Raw genomic sequence first — 21,036 nt, forward strand, 5'->3', positions numbered from 1 at the left:
AGTCTTATTTTTTTTTAATATGACCATTAACTTGTAACCAACCTTCCTTAAATGATAACCAACATTCATAACCCATCTTTTGGGAATGTGGGAGTCATTCTCTAGACTACTTCCTGTTGTTTGGGGACATTGGTATTTTGTGGGGGAACCTTGGGAAAATCAGTTCTTGGCTGGAGTAGTCTGTGAGGCTGGACCACCTCAGCCAGCAGCCTTGAAGTTGTTCTGGGTGTAGAATTCTGAGGAGACTAACAGAGGTATTTTGTGATGTTGATCATCTGGGCCATCTGTTTTCATTGCTGTCTGGTCTCCTTGTTCTGAAAATACATAAACTTTTAAAGGTAACATACATTTCTGTACTAATACAAATATAGACTGTGTGTTGTACACAAGTTAGCCAAAGATGAGTTTTTGTTTTGTTTGAGCAAGTAAAATATACATTAAGTGTCTTGTAGTTTTTCTAGGTTTATTTCTTTATGTCTGTAGTCAGGATTTTCAGGGGATCTTCCCCAATCAAACCTTATCTATGTCAACCTGGAATGAATCCACAGCCTCTCATTTCCTGTGAAAATAAAAGCATATCCTCTCCTCCCAAAGCAACATACCTTTTAACTTCCATTTTGAAGTTATTTTTTAAAATATATAGGTTGGTTTAATCTATCAGCTTTCATAATCAAATTCTCTTAGCAGCTGTCACTCAGTCACCAACAATCAAAAAATTCAAAGACAATACAGTAACATACAGTATCCAGACTCGCTGTGTATTTTCCATCTTTACATGGCTTTTTAAAAAATATTACTTTACTCCTTTTTAAGGACTTTACTATTTTATACTATATTTTTTCTATGAATGTCTATACCCTTTCAACTTTCTCTCTCAAGCCTTTGTACATTTTTAAACACTCTTGTAATCTGTTTAGAGGTTTCTTTCATCTGACTCGGTCTTCACTGCACATCTGTAACCTTTTGTCTGCACGAGCAAAACTTAACCCTGCCTTGCAGCTTAGCTCATGGCTGGCCTGCTGGTGGCTGGCATGTAGTGGTGGCTAAAGTCCACAGGCAGTGGTCAGGAATGTGACTCTCTACTATGGCCTGTAGGAGAGTAGGAAGCTGAGTTTGGCTCTGTTTTTGTGTTTATAACTTAAAAAAATATTTCTAAGGTCTTATGTAGACGTATGTGTTGGACATCTGGGCACCATTTGTAGGCAGACTTTTCTGTCCTGCCTGCCCACTCCCAAATAACCATACAGAGATTTATTATTAATTATACATGTTCAGCCGATAGCTTAGACTAGTCTTTAACTAGATCTGTAACTTAACCCATTTCTATTCAACTAAGTGCTGCCCCAAGGCTCATTTACCTCCTCTATGTCCTTCCAATCCTGATTGCTCTGTATCTCATGGTGGCTCTGGAGACCCCTCCTGCTGCTTCTTCCCAGCATTTTCAGTCTGGTTCTCCCACTTAAACCCTATCCTGCCTAGCTATAAGCTTATAAGCTTAGAGCTACAGCTTCTTTATTAAACCAATCACAGTGATATATATTCACATAGTGTGGAGGAATATTCCACTTTGAGCCATCTTTACTGGCCCATAATATCAACTGCTGTGCATTGACTTTCATTTATTCACAAAGGCCTTCGACACTCAGGAATCTACAAAAAATAATTTATTAATATATGACAGCAGATCATTCTGAGCCTTCGGCATCCTCAGCTGCTTCACTCTCTTCTGCTTCAGTGGCTGATGTTTTCATCGTTCCTTCCTTGTCCTCCCTGGAAGAAGAGCAATACCAAAGCTTTCAAATTTAGAAATGGGCAAGTTGCCCTTAGCACCTCATTTGAGTCAGACGTTTACCTTGATATATCCTGAATGGTAATTTCCACCTCTGCAGAGGACTCCTTGACATGTTTGTCTTCAGTGTATTCCTTTTTTGTGTCACGTTTGAATATTTTTGTAAGCCACTGTGGCCACCTCAGCCAGGCATATCTTTCCTAGGAAACAGAAAGGGAGACATTAGATATGCTAACCCCCGCCTTCTCCACCCACAACACTGAGTCTCAGGCTTACCTGACTCGGTCTATCCCTGTAGTGTGTTTCACCCCTTGGAAGAAAACACATGCAGAAGACAGTTAGTGACTGTGACATTTTTTTGTGTGTGTCTCTGGGGGACATCTTGGCTCTCCCCTAACAAAAAAATCACCCCAGCACCGGGACTTGAGAACAATTCCATGCATGTTTGGCTTCTGGGAACTTTCCAAGTCTGTTCTAAGGGCCCCCAATGCCTCTGGGGACATCTTTGTATGTGGCTTGTCCTAGAGAATAGCCAAAGTGCCAGCATGACAAGAACCCCACTTACTCCACTGAACAAACTTATCCCTTTGAAGAAGCCACCCTGGGCAGGAGCATTTTGCTCTCCTTCAGAACAACTCTCACATGGAGGCTTGCTGAGGTGAGGAGGGGCCTCTCCTTAAGGGAAGCTGTAGCCACACCTACTTAGGGCAGGCTACAGGTGTTTCTGACCACGCCTGCAAGGGCCCAGGTGGCTGGGCACTTTCGGTTTCATTTTTTGGCTTGCTGTACGCCAGCTGGCTAAGTCGCTCTGTAAGTAAGGCTTTTCCCTATTAAATACCCTTGTATTTCTACCTGACTCCGTATTGGTAATTTCCCACTATATCTGGTTGTCAAGAGTGGGATAATGGAAACCAAGGCTCCATTTGGGACAGCCTGTGGGTTCCACCGGGCTGGCGGCCTATGCCAGGAAAGCGCCCTCTCTCCACAGGTGCTCCCAGCTCCCAGCCGACCCACTGCCCCACACAAGCCCATTCCCGCTGCAGCTGAGCCTCTCTGAACTGTCTGCCTAGCTGGGAGACAGTTTCTAGCTGCGTCCATGGGACTGGCTTGGACTGCGGCCTACCATTGCCCAGAGGCCTCCTGCCTAGAGCTGAGTAGGCCTCGGCTAACAGCAGCAGCTTCCCCTGGCTGGTAAACCCACATCTCTTTCAGTGGTTGTGGCAGCAAGGCCTTATACTCTCTAAGTTAAGCGCAGCCACTTTGTGACCTCTCTCCACTGCTGCCACTGACCGCTGCCAAACGCCGCACCGAGTAACTGAATGCCCACGCCACCTACTGGTCAAAGATAGTTACTGCATCTGGAGTAGAAATCAGGTAAAATTATGGCGGAATATTTATCATTTGCTAAAACTGGTAATGTTTTTGCTTATTACGTGAATTCCATGCTTGAGGAGGATGCTAATCTGCCAATTACCGACCTATAAGCTGTAATGGCAGTTAGCTTGATGGTACAAATCATATTACTAGCCAGAGGACTCAGGAACAGGGATAAGGATAACCTCACCACCTACTTACAGGAAATAACAGCTTCACGCAATGAGGTTTTGGAGAACAGATTAGGTCAGACCACAATTGGGCAGCAAGTGGAACAGAAATTGAATGATAAGCTTGGCTCTGTGTCCAATATGCTAAAGACAGAGCTGTCTGTTACCCAAGATGAGATGCAGTGTATTTATGATAAGATAAACACAGAGAGATCCTCCATGTCTGAGGCCTTAGAGGCTAGGCTGTCAGAAGACTGTGATGAGCTAAAGAATATCTGTAGCCAGCTAGAAACTCAAATAGGCACTGTTACCCAGAAACTAGATGCAAAGGTGCAAAATACCCAGGATAGGGTTGAAGAATTGGACAATGCCATTCAATCAATTATTGAAGCATCTAAGGTAGCAAATCACAAATTTGAGTCTAGATTTGGAATGTTTGGAAGATAATTTACAGTACAGGGCTGACAGATTACATAGGTCCAAACAGTCGATTGCTGAGGACTCAAAATCAGCAAATCATGTCCTTGAATCTCTAGACTCCAATACCTAGAAGGCAGTTTCCATACCATCCAGATGCTGCCTAAGGATGATCTTATTAAAGACCTAGAAAAATGTGTAAAGGAGCAGTTAGAGCAATTTACAGATTCACTAACATGCTTGGGATCTTTTATGATTAAGGAGATTGAAACTTTTCATAAGGATATCATTACTAGGCTTAAAGATCATTGGGATGCCTCAGAGTCAGAATCACTCCAATCCGAGGCACCTACTCCACCCAGGTACCATGACTATTCCTCTAAGGTTGTTACTCGTACACCATTAGTCTACCCAGCTACCATGGTAGAAAAGCCAGCTTCTAAGAAACACCCTCATGGACAGATGGCTTATGAATGGCAACCTATACAGCTGAAGGATCTTAAGAATATTAAAGAATCAGTTGTCTCATATGGTCTCCATAGCCCATATGTAAAACAGCTATTACATTCATGGGCAACCTTTAACACGGTGACCACCCACAGATTGGGAACATTTGGTAGCAGCTATACTTGAGAATTCATGCTAAATCCAGTGGAGGGCATTGTTCAGGGAAGAGGTGAAGTTCCTTGAGCGTCAAGGCATAAAGGAAGATTTTGAAGCGCCCCCCCATAAGATTCTTGGTGAGGGTATTTATGCTAACCCACAGGTTCAGGCTGAATATGACAACCATATACTGTCTCTATGCAGGAAAGCAGCATTAAATGCCTGGGATAAGGTTCGTGAACCAGGAGAATGCCTAGAAGCTTATACCAGAATAGAACAGGGACCTACAAGAACAGTTCCAGGACTTCTTACAAAGGTTAACTAGGGCAGTAGAATTACAGGTAACAGATCCAGAAACAAGGCAATCAATTATATATACAATAGCTTATGAAAATGCAAACCCAATATGCAAAAGAGTACTTTTGCCTTTAAAGATCAGATCAGCTCCGCAGGAAGAATGGGTTTTGTATGCAGCCAACATTTGAGACCATCATGTGCAAGACACTGGAGCTTGGGTAGGAGAAGCCATTTCGAAAGGTTTAAAAAGGCAACAGAAAATTGAAAGTTCTAGAGGTGAGGATGCAAGGGCTTGGGAAGGAGAAGCACCTTACAGAGGTCAACATAGGTACCAAGAGGCTAGAGGTTACTACTACTATGAACCAGAACCTTGGGTAGGAAGAGCCTTTCCCCAGGAGACCACGAAGGCACCCGGAACCTACATGTTTCAGCTGTGGTAGAATGGGACATACTAAGAGAAAATGTAGACAAACGAATTCTAACAATGCCTCTATGGAAGGCCACTGCCTTCTGGATTGTGTAGAAGATGTGATAAGGGCAGGCACTGGACCAATGAATGTAGATCGACCAGGGACATGCAAGGAAACCCGTTAAGGTTGGGAAACCCTGAGGGGGGCCTCAAGAAGGCACCCACCTCGAGAAAGGTCCGGTCATTCCCAGTAGCAGTGGGAGACAATCTCTCACAGGATGAATCGATAGTTCTTTGCCTATTGTGAAAAATGATACTGCTCTAGATGGTAGTTTGAATAGTGATGAAGGATCAAATGTGACTGGACAAAATAAGAAACGCATATTTTGGCAAGCTTCTATTAATGATAAAATACCTCAGTTGAAAGTGAAAATTAATAATAAAGTTATTTATGGCTTACTAGACACTAGGGCAGATGTGACTATTATTACCCCTAAGTCTTGGCCTCAGAAATGGCCTCTTAAAGAGGCAAATGTACAATTTTTAGAAATTGGAACTCTACCTAGAGTTCGACAGAGTGTTAACTCGGTGGTCTGCATTGGACCGGAAGGACAGAAAGGAATACTGAAACCATATGTGGCAGATATAGCTATAAATCTCTGGGGTCATGATCTCTTACAGCAATGGAATACTCAGATTAATATTCCTCCAGTGTCAGATACAAATTATGTACAATCTTAGATAGTAGAAAAGATCTGGTAAGACGCTATGGAAAACGGTTACCAACCATCCATGCTGCACAGAAACTAGGTACAAATGATGGACCTTCAGAGGAGCCAAAGGCCCTGCCATTGAAGTGGCTTACAGATGAACCAGTTTGCGTAGGACAATGGCCTATGACCTCTGAGAAGCTAGAGGCTTTAGAAAAGTTAGTAAGACTCCCCTAGAAGCTGAACATATAGAGGAATCTACCAGCCCTTGGAATTCTCCTGTATTTGTTATCAAAAAAAAAAAGTCAGGTAAGTGGAGAATTGTGACAGACCTGAGAGCCATAATGTAATTCAACCAATTGTCTCTCTGCAACATGGAATGCCATTGCCTTCCTTAATACCTAAAGGATGGCCTTGATCTGAAAGACTGTTTGTTTCACAATACCGTTACAGGAAAATGATAGAGAAAAATTTGCATTTACTGTACCAACTCTTAATAATTCACAGCCAGTTGGGAGGTATCAGTGGAGGGGTTTGCCACAAGGAATGCCAAATAGTCCTACTTTGTGTCAGCACTTTGTACAGCAACCTTTGGAAATAATTTGTAAGAAGTTTTCACAATCTCTTGTTTATCATTACATGGACAACATTCTTTTATCAGATTCTAATAAGGAAACTTGGAACATATGTTTGAAATGGTGAAGGAAGTTCTGCCTCGTTGGGGGCTACAGATTGCCCCAGAAAAGATACAAAGAGGAGATTCTATTAACTATTTAGGTTACAAGATACTTACAAAGAATCAGACCTCAAAAGGTACACATTAGAAGGGATCGTTATCAAACTCTTAATTCTCTTCAGAAATTGTTAGGGCAAATTTCTCAATTACAGACGATTATTGGTGTAGAAGGGCATGACTTAAAGCATTTAAAAATGGCCCTTAAAGGTGATAAGAACCTAAACAGCCCTAAAATATTATCTGCTGAGGCAGAAAAAGAGTTACAATGGGTAGAAAACAGAATATTGGATGCACATGTAGATCGGATAAACCTTAATTTAAACTGTATTCTGGTTATCCTGCCATTCAGAGAATACCCTTCTGGGATTCTGAGGCAGAGGGAAGACACTATATTGGAGTGGATATTTCTGCCACATAAACAGCATAAAAAGTTAAAGACATATATAGAAAAGATTTATGATTTGAAAGGGAAAATTAAGACTTTGTCAACTGACTGGAAAAGATCCAGCAGAAATTATAGTACCTTTAACTAATGAGGAAATTTCCTCCTTGTGGAAGGATAATAAATATTGGCAAATAGCTCTTACTGACTTTAGGGAACAATTAGCAACAACTATCCCAAAACTGACAGAACTAATTTAATAAAAAAAAGACAGTCTAGATTCTTCCACATATTGTAAGACAAACTCCCATTTCTGGAGTTCTTACCTTCTACACTGATGCCAACAAATCAGGTAAGGCTGGTTATAAAGCAGGTGAGGTAAGTAAAGTAGTTCAAAGTCCATATACATCTGTACAGAAGGCAGAATTATGCAATTCTCATGGTACTTATGGATTTTACAGAACCTCTTAATATAGTTACTGATTCTCAATATGCAGAGAGAGTTGTGTTACACATTGAGACTGCAGAATTTGTTCCTGATAATACAGAATTAACCTCATTGCTTTTACAATTACAGGAAACAATCAGAAACAGAAGTAATCCTATATACATTACACAAACCAGATCCCATATGGGTCTGCCAGGCCCACTAGCACAAGGCAATGATGAGATTGATCGTTTATTAATTGGAAGTGTTCTGGAAGCCTCAGAATTTCATAAGAAACATCATGTAAACAGCAAAGGTTTGAAAAAGGACTTCTCCATCACTTGGCAACAAGCCAAGGAGATAGTGAAAAACTGTCCTACTTGTTGCTTTTATAATCAAACTCCATTGCTAGCAGTTTGTAATCCTAAGGGCATTCGGAGAAATGAGGTTTGGCAGATGGATGTCTTTCACTTTGCAGAGTTTGGACATTTGAAATATGTGCCTCATACCATAGACACATTCTCAGGGTTTCACTGGCCTACTGCTCTTAACTCCGAAAAAGCTCATTCTGTTATTACACACCTGCTAGAGGCGATGGCAGTTATGGTTATACCTGCACAAATAAAAACTGACAATGCTCCAGCATATGTCTCCAGAAAATTGGAACAGTTTTTCAAATATTATAACATAAAGCATGTTACTGGTATACCACACAATCCTACGGGACAAGCAGTAGTTGAGAGATCTAACAGGACACTAAAGGAGATGCTCCATAGACAGTCTTGGAAGACAAAACCCCCCAAACATAGGTTGCATAATGCTTTATTAACACTAAATTTTCTTAATGCCAATGAAAAAGGACAAACAGCTGCAGAAAGACACTGGACTACGGAAAAAAAACTGCTGAATTGAATCAGCCGGTATACTCCAAAGATGTACTAACCTCTGTATGGAACCCAGGTCATGTGTTACATTGGGGTAGGGGTTTTGCATTGGTTGCCACAGGAGAAGAAAAACTTTGGATACCATCAAAGTTGATCAAGATTCAATTTGAAAAGGAACAACCTCTCGATGAGGAGAAATGACAGGTATTCTACTAAGGTATATCTCATAAAATAAATAGAAACCTCCCAAAGGAAAGGGAAGTGTTTTGCTTTTATCTTCACAGGAAAACTCATCTCCAGAAGGCAAAGGACACTGCATGGGTAGATACTTAAGAAGAGAAGGTAGCTATAACCATCAAACAAAAGGAACATGCCATATGGTTAACTTTACAGCTGTCTCTCAGAGAACTCTATTTACCTTTTCTAGTCCCTATTCAATTAAACCAATGCTGGATTTAGAGGTGGATTTGGCTTTCCTCATCTAAATTCCAAGCACGTTATTTAACTAAACTTTAGAGTTTCTGTATTGTATTGAGAAGCCAATTGATGTAATACAGAATAAGAGAAGAATTTGGGGATTGCCTTTGTCTTTTCTTGGATCTTTCTTTCAAGGTGTACACCCTCTCATAATTGTTATTCTCCCATGGCTGCCTTTCCCAGCATGCATACATACACAAGCAAACATTTCTCTGCTAACTGTTTATGTTTGAGTCCCACACAGCCAATGAAGACCTGCCTGACGACAATCCCTGGATGCTCTGGAAAAGGAATTGGGCCATACCTCCTAGACTGCACTAGATTCAACTTACTCCGTTTGAACTGACACTCCTGCCAGAGCTTCAGGTACTGGCTTCAATCAAGTTGAGGATTTCAAGTGAGATCTTCAATCAAGCAAATCCCATCTAACATGGACTGGATACAATTCATTTAAGACTTTTACTATACTAACATTTTCTTCCTACAGGACCCCACAAGGATATCATCATCCCATTTCAGCAGGAAGTAACTTGGAGGATGCTACACCCCCTTTTCCCATTGTTGTCATTTAGGATAGTGTATATACCTAGTTAGGGATAGCTTCCTATTTTTATGGTTGGGATTGGAAGGAGGTGTTCAGGCTTGGACACCTCTTTCAGATGACTTCAGGGTTTAGTTAAAATAGACAGTTAGGATGTGACATAAGCAGATTGTTATGTCTTCTTTTATTTCACCTTTATGACTGTTAATTTTGGATAGTTTACACTGTTAAGTTTTAATCCTCTTTTAGACTTAGGGGCTAAGGGGCTGGCTAATGGTGTGCCTGCGAGGGCATGGTCAGGGTGACGTAGAGTGAGAGATTCAGGTGGCTGGGCACTTTCGGTTTCACGGATTTCACCCCGTAGACTGCCTCTGATGATTGAGTTAAAGGTCTCGACTGGCTGGGTATGGAGGATCATACCTATGATTCCTGTACTTGGGAGGCTGAAACAAGCATTTGAGGCCAGTTGGGTGGTGGTGCATACCTTTAATCCCAGCACCTGGGAGGCAGAGGCAGGCAGATCTCTGTGAGTTCAAAGCCAGATTCGGCTACAAAAAAGGCAGCAAAGTACATGACTAGCACCAATGCACACTGTTAGGAGCCGTTACAAGCTGGTGCGTATGTAAGGAGCCCTTACAAGCTGTGAGCATGCGCACTAGGTAACTTTGTAACTTTCCAGCCCTTAGTCTCCTCCCCTCCCGTGACGTCATATGGTCCGATCAGCTGACATCATATGGTCCGACGAGCTTCATCCAGTCAGAGAGTAACAGTCTGAGGCGACGGTTGCCAGCCTATATAAGGAGGGGTTTTTGGGAGTTCAGAGTCTCTGCTCTGTAAGCTGATGCTCTCTCTCTCAAGACGCATTAAAGCTTTACTGCAGAAGGATCCTGAGGAGTGTCCCGTGTCGTTTTTGCTGTCGAGACGGTTAGCGCGGGACATCACACACTGGCTATCTTTTCTGAATTCAAGGACAATTAGGAAACTCAAGAGTGCACTTTCCAGATATATATGCTGTGCAGAATGAAATGAAATATGACCAAAGCCTGAGAACAGTGGAATTAAAAACAAGGGCCCCACCAGGGAGAATGGTTCTCTTTCTGACAGGCCCTAGGCAGTTACCACAGGACCAGACATCTCTTCCATTCTCCTACATGTCCTCATTAGAATTAAGGTAGAGGTTGTCCATATTCTTTCCCAGCTACAGTTTTATGAGGTTTGTGTCACTCAAAGGATAGGCCCAGAAGGTAACCAAAGGGATGAGAAGATGGGTTTTCTTCCTCTATGTAGGAAAGGCTCATGTTCCACTCACAGCACTGCACTCTAACACTGTGGGCTCTCCTGCTTCATCCCCAAAGCATCCAATGCTGGAGTCTCTGGCTGGAGCAGATGGCACCAGCAAATGCTGGTACAGCCTAAACCTATGAATTTCCACCCGTTTTGTTTTAAGGCTTGGTGACACTGGAGGTATGCCTGCTAGTTCCAGGTGCCTCTTTTGGAGCCAGGAAAAACAACAGAGAGGATAATATTCCTTCTGGCAATTTTCTCCCTGTTAGATGAGGGAATTAGGTGAGTTTGAGTTCTCTGCTAACTCTCACATCTTTCTTGGAAGGTTGTCTCATATTTACCTTGAGCACTTTTCTTCATCTCCCTTCTTTGCTCTGTGGGAATAAACCTGTTTGGAGATAAAACATGATTCTGGTTATCACAGTGACCAATGTCTCTAAATCTACTCATTGTTTTTCAACCTAAAGTCTGACCTCGCTGAGCACAGGAACCCACTCTGCTATTCTTTGTCTCTTCACAATAGCGATTTTAAGGTTTCACTTACTACATGGTCCTCACTATTTTAGATAAAATTCAGCAAATAATTCCTAATAAAAATAATTTCTGTTAAAAGTGACACGTATGAATTTTTCTGAGACAAGGTTTCTCTGTTTCACAGTGTTGTCTCTCCTGGAACTAACTCTGTAGAGAAGGGTGGTTTGGAACTCACAGAGATCTGCCTGCCTCTGCTTCCTGAGTGCTGGGATTAATGCTGAGCACCACCATGCCCAGACAGCTAAAACATATATTTTTAACTTCATCAGATTATATACCAAAAGCCTAACCAATGGCATTGTTTGAGAAATCAAGAACAAGAGCAGACTGTCTCTTATACTGCTATAGGGTAACCCTGTCAAGAAAGTCTCAATGCAATAAGGAAAATAAATTGGTGGGGTAAAATATTATTTATGATTTATTAAAGCTTCAAGCTGAAGGTAAGAAAAGCAAAGCAGCCAAGCCACTAACTCTTACCTCTACCTCACGCTGAAAAGGGTTGATCCTGCCTCCACCAGCTCTTACCAAGCTTCAGACTGCTGCCTCTCCTCAATGTGGCTGGAGAATCAATGTCTGATAGTGACTAGTGAAGACCCTGCTCCTGTCTTTTATACCTCTCCAGTGCTGGGATTAAAGGCACGAGATCTGTTTCTGTTTTATACTTCTCCAGTGCTGGATTAAAGGCATGAGCTCTGTTTCTGTTTTGACTGATTCAATCTTGTATATCTTTGGGTGGCCTTGAACTCAGAAAGATTATCTGCCTTTAACTCCTGAGTCCTAGGATAAAAGGTGTGTGCCACAACTGCCTGGCTTCCATGGCTTACTAGTATGGCTGCTTTGCTATTTTGATCTCCAGTGGCTTTAATAAATCATAAACAATATAGCACTACAAATTGGGAAGACATGTTTGGAAGAAAGGGGAAAAACTAGTAATATTTATATTAGAAACAGCAGACAACCAAAAAGTGGAGGACATCAACTAAAATTGAATGAGAAGTAGTTATGAAAAGTCAGTAGGGTGGCAAGTCACAAAATGAAGATATCAGCACAAAAGTACTGTGCTGATCTCAGCACATCAACCCCAGTGGCTTCTCGTGTCCTCAACACAAACTCGAAACTATAAGCACAGCAGCAATGCAGATGTAGAAAGTACCCGAGAGCAGGCTTAGGATATGAGAGCTCTGTGTGACTAGAGTGCCACTACTCTTCTGGTGGAATTAGAAGAAATAACAGGCCAGCCTGTCCGTTTCAAAAACTACAAGAACGACACCAGAGACATGGCCCAGTTGCAACCAAACCTGACTATGTAAGTTCAATCCCTGGGATCCACATGGTAGGAAGGCAAGAACTGACTCCCTCTGACCTTCTCATGTGTGCCCACTACATATCAGATAAACTGTTTTGAGACAGGGTATTATTATGTAGGCCTGGCTGGCCTGGAACTCTCTATATAGATTAGACTAACCTTGCACTCAGAGAGATCTGTTTGTCTCTGCTTCTCAACTAATACTTTTTTTTTTAATTTAAAAAGCCAAGACTGGAGAGAGAGGTCAGCAGTTAAGAGCACAGGCTACTACTCTTCTAGAGAAATTGGGTTTGATTCTCTGCACCCAAAAGGGCATCTCACAACTGTCTCTACCTCCAGTTCAGGAATTCCACACTTCCGTGGGGCCACACATCATTTTGTACACAGACATACATGCAGGCAAAACACCCAAACACACATAAGCACATAGGCATGTACTCACACTTGCAGAATAAAAATAATAAACCTGCCAAAGAATATTGCAAAATTACTAATTTAGGAGGAAAGGGATCCCTGCCTCAACCCTACTTAAAAAAACAAACAAACAAACACATTTTAGAAGAATTAAAAAATAGAAAACTGCTGGGTATGATGGCTCATATGATCCTACCACTAGGGAGGTGAAGGCAGGACGATAAAAGTTGAAACCCAGTTATATATTGAGTTTCAGGCTAACCTGTACTACATGAGATTTTGACTCAAAGAAACAAACAAGAAAAAATATCAAGAGAGAAACATGTACAAATGACAACATAGTGTTAGGAAAGTATCATGATAGATTATTTATGGACTTATTAAAGATTTCCTGAGTATTCAGAAAGCAAAGTCAGCCATAAGCCATGGAATCCAGGTACACATCTTTAATTCCATCAGCCAGAAGCTAGGTGGTGGTGGTACACACCTTAATCCTAGGACTCAGGATTAAGAGGTAGATAGATCTCTGTGAGTCCAAGGACATCCACATCTATACAAGATTGATCCAGCCCTAAAGAGAAACAGCTCACACAAAGATGATCTCAGCACCTGGATCCCAGCATTAGGAAGGTATGTAAGACAGGAGCAATGTCTCAGTATCAGGGATTCATTCTCCAGGCACACTGAGGATAGGAATGCCCCAGCCCTTTTAGAGGTAAGAGCTCTCTGGTAGCTTGGCTGCTTTGCTTCGCTGATCTTCAGGTTGAACCCCAATACCTCCCACCGGGTCATTTATTTATCATGTTATAGGAAAGTGCTAGAAAGTAGTAGCAGCTGGATTCCTTAAGGTGGCAAAGCCTCTATAACAAGAGCATAACTCATACAGAAGGAGACACAGGCTGATAGATGAGTGGCTTTGGCTAGAGACACTTTCTTTTCCCCCTGGGTTGTTTTTACAGGAAATAGATGAACACTTTGGGTGGTTTGCAATGGTTTCCTTGTCCTCTCACATTGCCAATACTTCCTGTTTGTCTCTAAGGAGGTGAAACTGACCAGTGGTGTGAAGGGTCAGTGAAGGCTTCAGGATCAGGGGACCTGGAGCTTTACTCTTGGATTGACCACATAAGTGGCTCTTTCATCCTAGGAGAGGCTCGGGAAGATGTTCCCCGAAGGAGTCAGTGATTAGATCAGACAATGAATGGAGAACTCTGTCCTGTGCTCAGCAGGCACAAGTGCTAACATTCCCAAGGATGCCAAAGGCTTTGCCTATGGATCTGGGACTAGACAGCTCTTTCCCACCACACATCTCCTTGTAAAGCTGCTTCTGTCTTCTCTGTCACCATCTCTTTAAGGTAAAGAGTAGTAAGCTTTCATTACTCGGCCACAAAATAGTTAGGCAGATGTTCTAGTATCATTTATTCATTTCCACCACAGACTAAACTATTAAAGGTGACATCTCAAAGGTTTTAGTGTTAGGAATGGAGCTCATGCTTAGCACGCAGAGGCCATAGATAAGTCCTTGGACCCCAGTCCCTGCATTCAAATGACTGGAGCATTGGTTTGTCCATTGCTTTTCTGTCTGTCACTATTTATTCTGTATTTTTATTTAGATAGCATTTCTTATATTCCTGGCCCAAATTCCCTAAATTGCTAAGAATGACTGAACTCTGGATCACCGTGCTTTTGCTTCCCAAGAGTTCAGACTATGGAAGTGTGCCAAACATCTTTCTCTGCTGCTATTTTAAGTAAGTACTGGATTGTATCATTCCCCATAGTGGAACTAACGGAAAGCTTCACTTCTCTTCTTTGAACACCACTGCTATCTACTACAGGCCAAACACTGGGCATGCTTACTGTTCTTACAGAGCCCATCATCTAAATTGGCAGAAGAAATAATGAAAATGTGAATAAAGGCAAGCACAGGGTGAACTGTACACACAACTAAAGAACAATATAATTACAACCACAGTAGGTGTGCAGGTGCTGTCTATGCAGTGGCCAGAGGACATCTTCCCAGGGGGTTCGGGAACTGACCCCATGTTGATCTCTGCCTTCTAGGCTCAAAATTCCACCATCCTCATTGACAGAGAACTTTCCACTGCCCCCATAGCGTCTCACACCAACACCACCCGTCTGACACCAAATCAGAATGTTACACAATGGCCTGACATTGACGAGTCCTGAACACACGGGGACATTACTTGTAGGCAGAGAGGGTAATGACTCAGGTTTTTAGTTTATAGGTTCTAAATCTATAACATAGACAGGGTATATTATGGGCACATGAATGTGTGGCAGTATTCCTGATGGCCTTGTGCCAGAATGTTAGCCCTAATCCATCTTTTGTTTAGCAGATACCCTTTGTTCCTCTTGTTCCCTTATGGGAATCTTGTCTGAGACTTTCCCAAGGATGCAAAGCCTATGCAAAACTTGGTTTGGGGAAACCTGGAAAACTGTGGTACCTGATGTAACCCTGGGCCAGGGGAAAGTGCTTCAATCCATCAAAACCGGAGACCCCTGTAGCCTTGAAAGACTAAGTTCATTATTAAGGTGTCTCTGAGCCTTCTTTTGATGGACCCGCATGAACCCACACCCACCCCGCCACATCCTCGATATCAATGTACTGTTGTTCTTACCACAACGAGACAGAAAATGATAATCAAAACTGTTACTACTGCAGTTATAGATACTGCCAAGATGACTTTGTCATTGTAGCTGTATCCCGGAACTTCTTTTGCAAGCTGGAATATATAAAATAAACAAAGAGACATTTGTGTGGTTGTTAAATAATAATAAAGTAAAAAGAATGAAAGAAGGTGAAGGATAATTGTTCAAAATTCATTCTTGAGCTGTGCATGGTAACGTATGTATATAATCCAGCAATTGGGAAGTTAAGATAGGAGGACTGCCATGAGTTCAAGGACAACCTAGAATACCAGGTGAGTTCCAGGTTATCCTGGATTACACATTAAGAATTTGACTCGATTAAACTAAGAGATAGGCTTGGTGAGGAGGCACACACTTTTAATTCTAGCACTTTGGAGGCAGAAGCAGATGAATCTCTTTAAGTTCAAGGCCAGCCTGGTCTACACAGCAATTTCCAGGCTAGACATAACTACATAGTAAGACCTTGTCTCAAACAAAACAAAATTCCCCAACAAACCAGTAAACAAAATCAAAACTATGGGCTACAGTATATAGCTTAGTGGTCAAATTCTAGCATATTATATATACAAGGTCCATAATTTGATCCCCAACACTGTAAAACAAAATGACAATAAGAAAAAAAAGCTAATAAAAATTTTCTACTTCAGTAGCATGCAGATCCTAAAAGAACATACCAAATTGAATGTGCTACCTATCTAATGCAGTTATTTTATTTTGTGTTTTAGGTTGGCTTCTGTAAAAAATTTAGAAGCACAGTGGCAATCACTGTCTTGGCTGGGTTAGAGTTATGCAGCCAATACAAGATCTAGAGTGGGAGCCCCTGGTCTTTCTGCTTAAACGACTGAGAAGGCTAGCTCCGCATGTTCCAGCACTGTCCTCACCTCATTTGGTTCCAGGCTCTTGTGTTCACTGTGGGCTTCTGCGCTCTCATTGATGTAGTCCTCAGTTTTCCACTGGTCTGTATCCCAGTCAATCCCGGAAAACCTGAATTCTTGTTGCTCACTGAGAAGCTTCATCAGGAGGCCTGTTCTGGAGATGAGCTTGGCACAGGACAGTTGCACACTTGGGTCAGAGCAGTCCATCTTCAAAGTCTTGATAACGTGAGAAATAAGCTTTCTTACGTCATTGTTGGGGATGAGGGGCTGCAGCTGCTGGTCTAGCTCAAATTCAAAGCGTTCACCCGGCGATATCATCACTGGTTCATGAATTTCTTTGAAATGGACACGTGAGTCAGGCCCCAACACGATGTCTACATGTGGCCCTTTGATTTTCTGAACAGTTGTAATTACCTTGGATGGAGCCTCTACAGCAGGATTCTCAGAGGGTATATTCTCTGATGAAATTTCTCCAGGTGCAATGATGGCTGGTTCGAGGATGTTTTCGTCACTATTATCTGTTATATCCTGGATTTCTTCAAGGGGTTTTTCTGTAGGAGCTTCTAAAGCACTATATGGTTCTGAAAAAGGGTTTTCTATAAAACTTGGGTCTCCTGCAGATGAAAAGCCCCCTTGTGAAGTGGAATTTACCAGGCTCATCAATGCAGAGGACGCTGGACTCTTTGCAATCACCTGGAAATGAGATTTTTTCTTCCTAAGGTTTCCATATCTCTTTTCAGACTGTCTTTTCACATTGGCATTTGCCCTTTCTAAAACAAAAATGGTGTAAGACAAGTCTTTTCGTCTGTCTATAAACTCAGGTAGCGAATTTGTAGTGGGAGCTTTGTCCATCAGGGACCGTTCTGGGGAAGAAGACACTGCCTCCCTGGCTTCCTTTGGGAGCACCTGCTCTGAGTGGAAGGAATTTCCCACTAACTTCCTGGGCTTCTGCAGCAGACTGAGCTGCTGCAGCTCCTTTGTGGGTGGGCTCCCAAGCTGCCCGTCTTTGGCGATGTTCTCCACAGGTGTCTGGATGCTCTGCTTACTCCAGAGGTGCTTGTCACTCATTTCCTTGAAGTGCCTTTTCTGTATGCTTCCTGTCCCCTGGAGCACTCTGTCCATCCTGTGGAGCCCTGTCTCTGCCTTCTCAATCTCTGCAAGACTGTTTGCCTCTGCACGGGCAGGCTCCCATCTCTTTTCAAATATTTCTCGCTTAAATTTCTTACCTAAATTATTAGGCTTCGCTGTATGTACTACAGTTTTCCCTTCCTTTTTAACCTCATCAATTTCTGCATCTAATAAATTTTCTAGAAAATAAAGTTTATTCAATTTATTTTTGTAAGTGAAGTTACCGGACTGGGATTCATTTGTAAGTAAAAGACTTTCTGTATCATTGTGGAAGGAATCCAATGAATTATCTGAATCTTGATCATGAGCAAACAGCAGTTTAATATATGGTAACATTGTTGATATTACATCTTCTAGATTTCCCTCAGAAAAATATGGCAGTATGTAATTTAGTGCATTCATAACATCATTTTCATCACTAAAGTCTATCTCTTCCTCCATAGAGCTAGAGTAATTGTCATTTTCTTTCTCTGAATAGCCCCTCTCTGGTTCAATAATGAGCTCAGTGCTGGTGTTCTCCTTCCGGGTCTGCAACACCTTCATGAATGCTCCTTCTGGGTTCCCTATAGATGCTTCTTCAACTGTCAAAAAGGAAGAGATTGCTTTTAGTCAGAGAATATTTTTAGCCCTCTCTCAGTCCACAGCCATTGTAGTCAAATAAATTAGGGCCAGCAAATGCTGGTGTGCCGTGTGTGTGTGTGTGTGTGTGTGTGTGTGTGTGTGTGTGTGTGTGTGTGTGTGTGTGTGTGTGTGAAACAAACCTAAACCTAAACTTAACCCTGGGAAATGGCAGCAACAGAAAGAGATTGTCACTGGCAAAGTAGCCACCTTCTGGGAACATTGCACAGAGTGCACTCAGGAAGTCTATTCAAGATAGCCAATGGACCAGTAGAGACCTAGGGCCTGAAGACAATGCCAGCCTCTCTGCATGTCCTGACCCGCAGAGAACCTCCTCAGGCTCCTATATCCACACTATCTCGCCTCAGATGTGAAAGGCCCACTAGGCTTCCTCTCTCCATCTTTCCAATGTGCCCTGTGTTGATATGCCCACATCTGACCATGATGGTGGACATCCTTTGAGGGCAGAGATGCTAAGGCAGGTGCCTCTCATCCACCGAGCCACCCAATTTCTTCCAGTAGGCTCTGTTACCATGAATTCTAGCTCCTGCACCCTCTGTGCATTTTCCTGGTTCTTCCCTTATATTTGGGGGAAGGTATATGAGGTATGGTTGAAGACAGTTTAATGTCCTGGGCTTATTCCTATGTACAATTCATTTACAGAGCAATAGCAATTTTTCACTTCATGTCTCATTCTTCCAGCTCCATGTGGGAACACTGCAAAGCTTCTGGTAGTGTGACGGTCAAGTGGACCACTGTGTTTCTTTCCCAGGAGAATTAAGAGGATTGTGGGTGAAGGCCTAAGGGAGTGATGAAAGGAAAAATGTAGGCCTGTAGGCAGCCTAGAATTAGGGAGTGATAACTCAAGCATGAAATGGCAGCAGTTGACACTTCTAATGTGTAAAAGAAGGGAAATGATTACTTGCCATTTCTGGGGAAGAAGAGAATAAGGTAATTGGTTAAAACTTGTTTTAATTAAAAATAAGTGACATCTTATTTACAGAGACAGCCAAATGCTAATTCTATTTATCTTCCCCAGATCAAGGCTAAAGACTTGCATTCAATGTATTTAGATAAGACAACTGTCATATTTTGGAATGAAGTTATTGCTAGCAAACCCAATATATAGAAAAATATTTTAGGGCTAAGCACAAGCTATACCACAGGGTTGTACCCTTGTCTGCTTTTAAAATTAAGGAAAAAATGAGATAGGTTCTCACTAAATTGCCTAGACTAGCCTTGAACTTGGATCATCTTGTTTTAGCCTCCTGAGTAGCTGGGATTACTGCCATGGCCACTACCTACAGTTTAGAAAAACACTTAAAAATCACATGATCTGGTAACAGAAAAGCTTGAGGTTGACAGCAAGTAGAGAGTTGGTCAGTGTGGCATGGATGAGCACTCTGCTCCATTAGCAGAGTGAGGCAGCACTCACTGGTCATACAGAACAGAAGCTCTCAGATTCTAAATAAAAGGGATCCCTTGTAAAATCAGAAGAGAAAACTGAACAAAATCAATCTAGAGATGTCCAGAAGTCAGAGGTTATTTGAGACCTAATGTACATTAACCCAGCTTACACACTACAGTGCACTGTATGCATAACTAATGATTGGAAGCAAGGTGCCAGGCAGACAGCATAGTGCAGAGTGTGTTATCCCTTCCCCATTCACTTCTTTCTCTTGCTCTTTCTGCAAATGGAACAGTTCTATTTTTTCAGCAAAGCAGAAGTTATGGATGAATGAATAAAAATAAGCAATTATTTTTAGTTAATTTTTCATAACTAGTTAAAAATTACGACATAAAATTAAAACATTAGGCAAGAGACTCACGACAATGTGTGGTGTTTGACAGACATCCAGTATGACAATGCAGTTTGACTGACTTGCAGACAACCTCAATATCACTTTTATATTTGCAGAGGCAGCAGGCCATGTGTCTAGGTAAGATTCTATAAATGGAAAAATAGAGAATTGGTTTACTGGGAAAGCCTTACTGAGGTGCAGAAGAGGCAGGTCAAGGCCACCACAGGGTTGTAGAGGAAGGAGTTCTTGAGGCAGGTGACATGGTCAGTTGGGTGGGGACTCAATAATAAATTACTGCTCTCTGATATTGAAAGTAATGACGAAAGAGGACAAAGGTGCTCAAAGAAGGGTGTGTGTCAGGGTGGGTTTGTGACTAAAAAAAAAAAAAAGGTGACAGGAACAGAACTAGGTGACATGAACTGTAGAAGCCTCTCTCTTCAACTCAAGTCTCACTCTGGGTTGGCCATGCACAAGAAGGGCCTGAGCAAGCCTCCAACCTAGGGATAATTTTCTCTATTCTTGTTATTAGAATATAGAGATTATGTGAGGCCTAAAGTAGCCTACTTTCTGGTTAAATGGCAACATGGATCACATTGGCCAAATCTGGATTATTTTTGTGTTCCAATGAATAAGTGCTGTGGTGTAGCTCTTTGGAATGATGTTTGTGTAGCAGTAAAAGGCCCTGGATTTAATCTACACACACACACACACACACACACACACACACACACACACACACACACTCACTCACTCACTCACTCACTTTGGGAGACACAAAGAAAAGGCAAGAACAAAGGAGAGATAATAAATAATAAAATGAAATACAATATAATGTAAAGAGAATCTGAATTCCTAATGATACTTAAAAAGAAAAGCAGGGTAGGTCTTTGAGAAAACAATAGCTAACTGATGTGGAAGACAATTTTGCAACTACCAAGTACTAGTTAGCCCCAACAAGGTTATCAAAAACAGTCAGGTAAAAGATGTTTGAAAGTAGGATCTTTAAGGTCTCAACAGTTCCATTGGTTCATCCTTCTTTCTTCCTTCCCATCTCTTCTCCCTTCTCTTCCTGTGTTTGTTTTTTGAGACAAGATCTCTCCATGTAGCACTGGCTGCCCTGAAACTTGATATATAGATCCTGCTGGCTTCAAACTCATGGAGCTCCACTAGTTCCTGTCTATGAAATGCCACA

At 41.9% G+C, this 21,036-nt stretch overlaps 1 protein-coding gene across 1 annotated transcript in view; it reads right to left on the bottom strand.

Moving 5' to 3' along the window:
- Positions 1 to 1,685: 1,685 nt before the first annotated feature.
- Positions 1,686 to 21,036, bottom strand: part of LOC107977695 (leucine-rich repeat-containing protein 37A3-like) — a 68,368-nt gene continuing 49,017 nt past the window's right edge. The window contains exons 11-15 of the mRNA XM_035448157.1: positions 19,872 to 19,990; positions 16,303 to 18,005; positions 15,391 to 15,495; positions 10,842 to 10,888; positions 1,686 to 1,770 (exon numbers count right to left, since the gene is read on the bottom strand). Of these exons, the coding sequence (XP_035304048.1) occupies positions 1,686 to 1,770; positions 10,842 to 10,888; positions 15,391 to 15,495; positions 16,303 to 18,005; positions 19,872 to 19,990 (2,059 nt within the window). The remainder of the gene's footprint in view (positions 1,771 to 10,841; positions 10,889 to 15,390; positions 15,496 to 16,302; positions 18,006 to 19,871; positions 19,991 to 21,036) is intronic.

This window comes from Cricetulus griseus, chromosome 7, assembly GCF_003668045.3.
Source record: "Cricetulus griseus strain 17A/GY chromosome 7, alternate assembly CriGri-PICRH-1.0, whole genome shotgun sequence".
Classification (NCBI taxonomy): domain Eukaryota; kingdom Metazoa; phylum Chordata; class Mammalia; order Rodentia; family Cricetidae; genus Cricetulus; species Cricetulus griseus.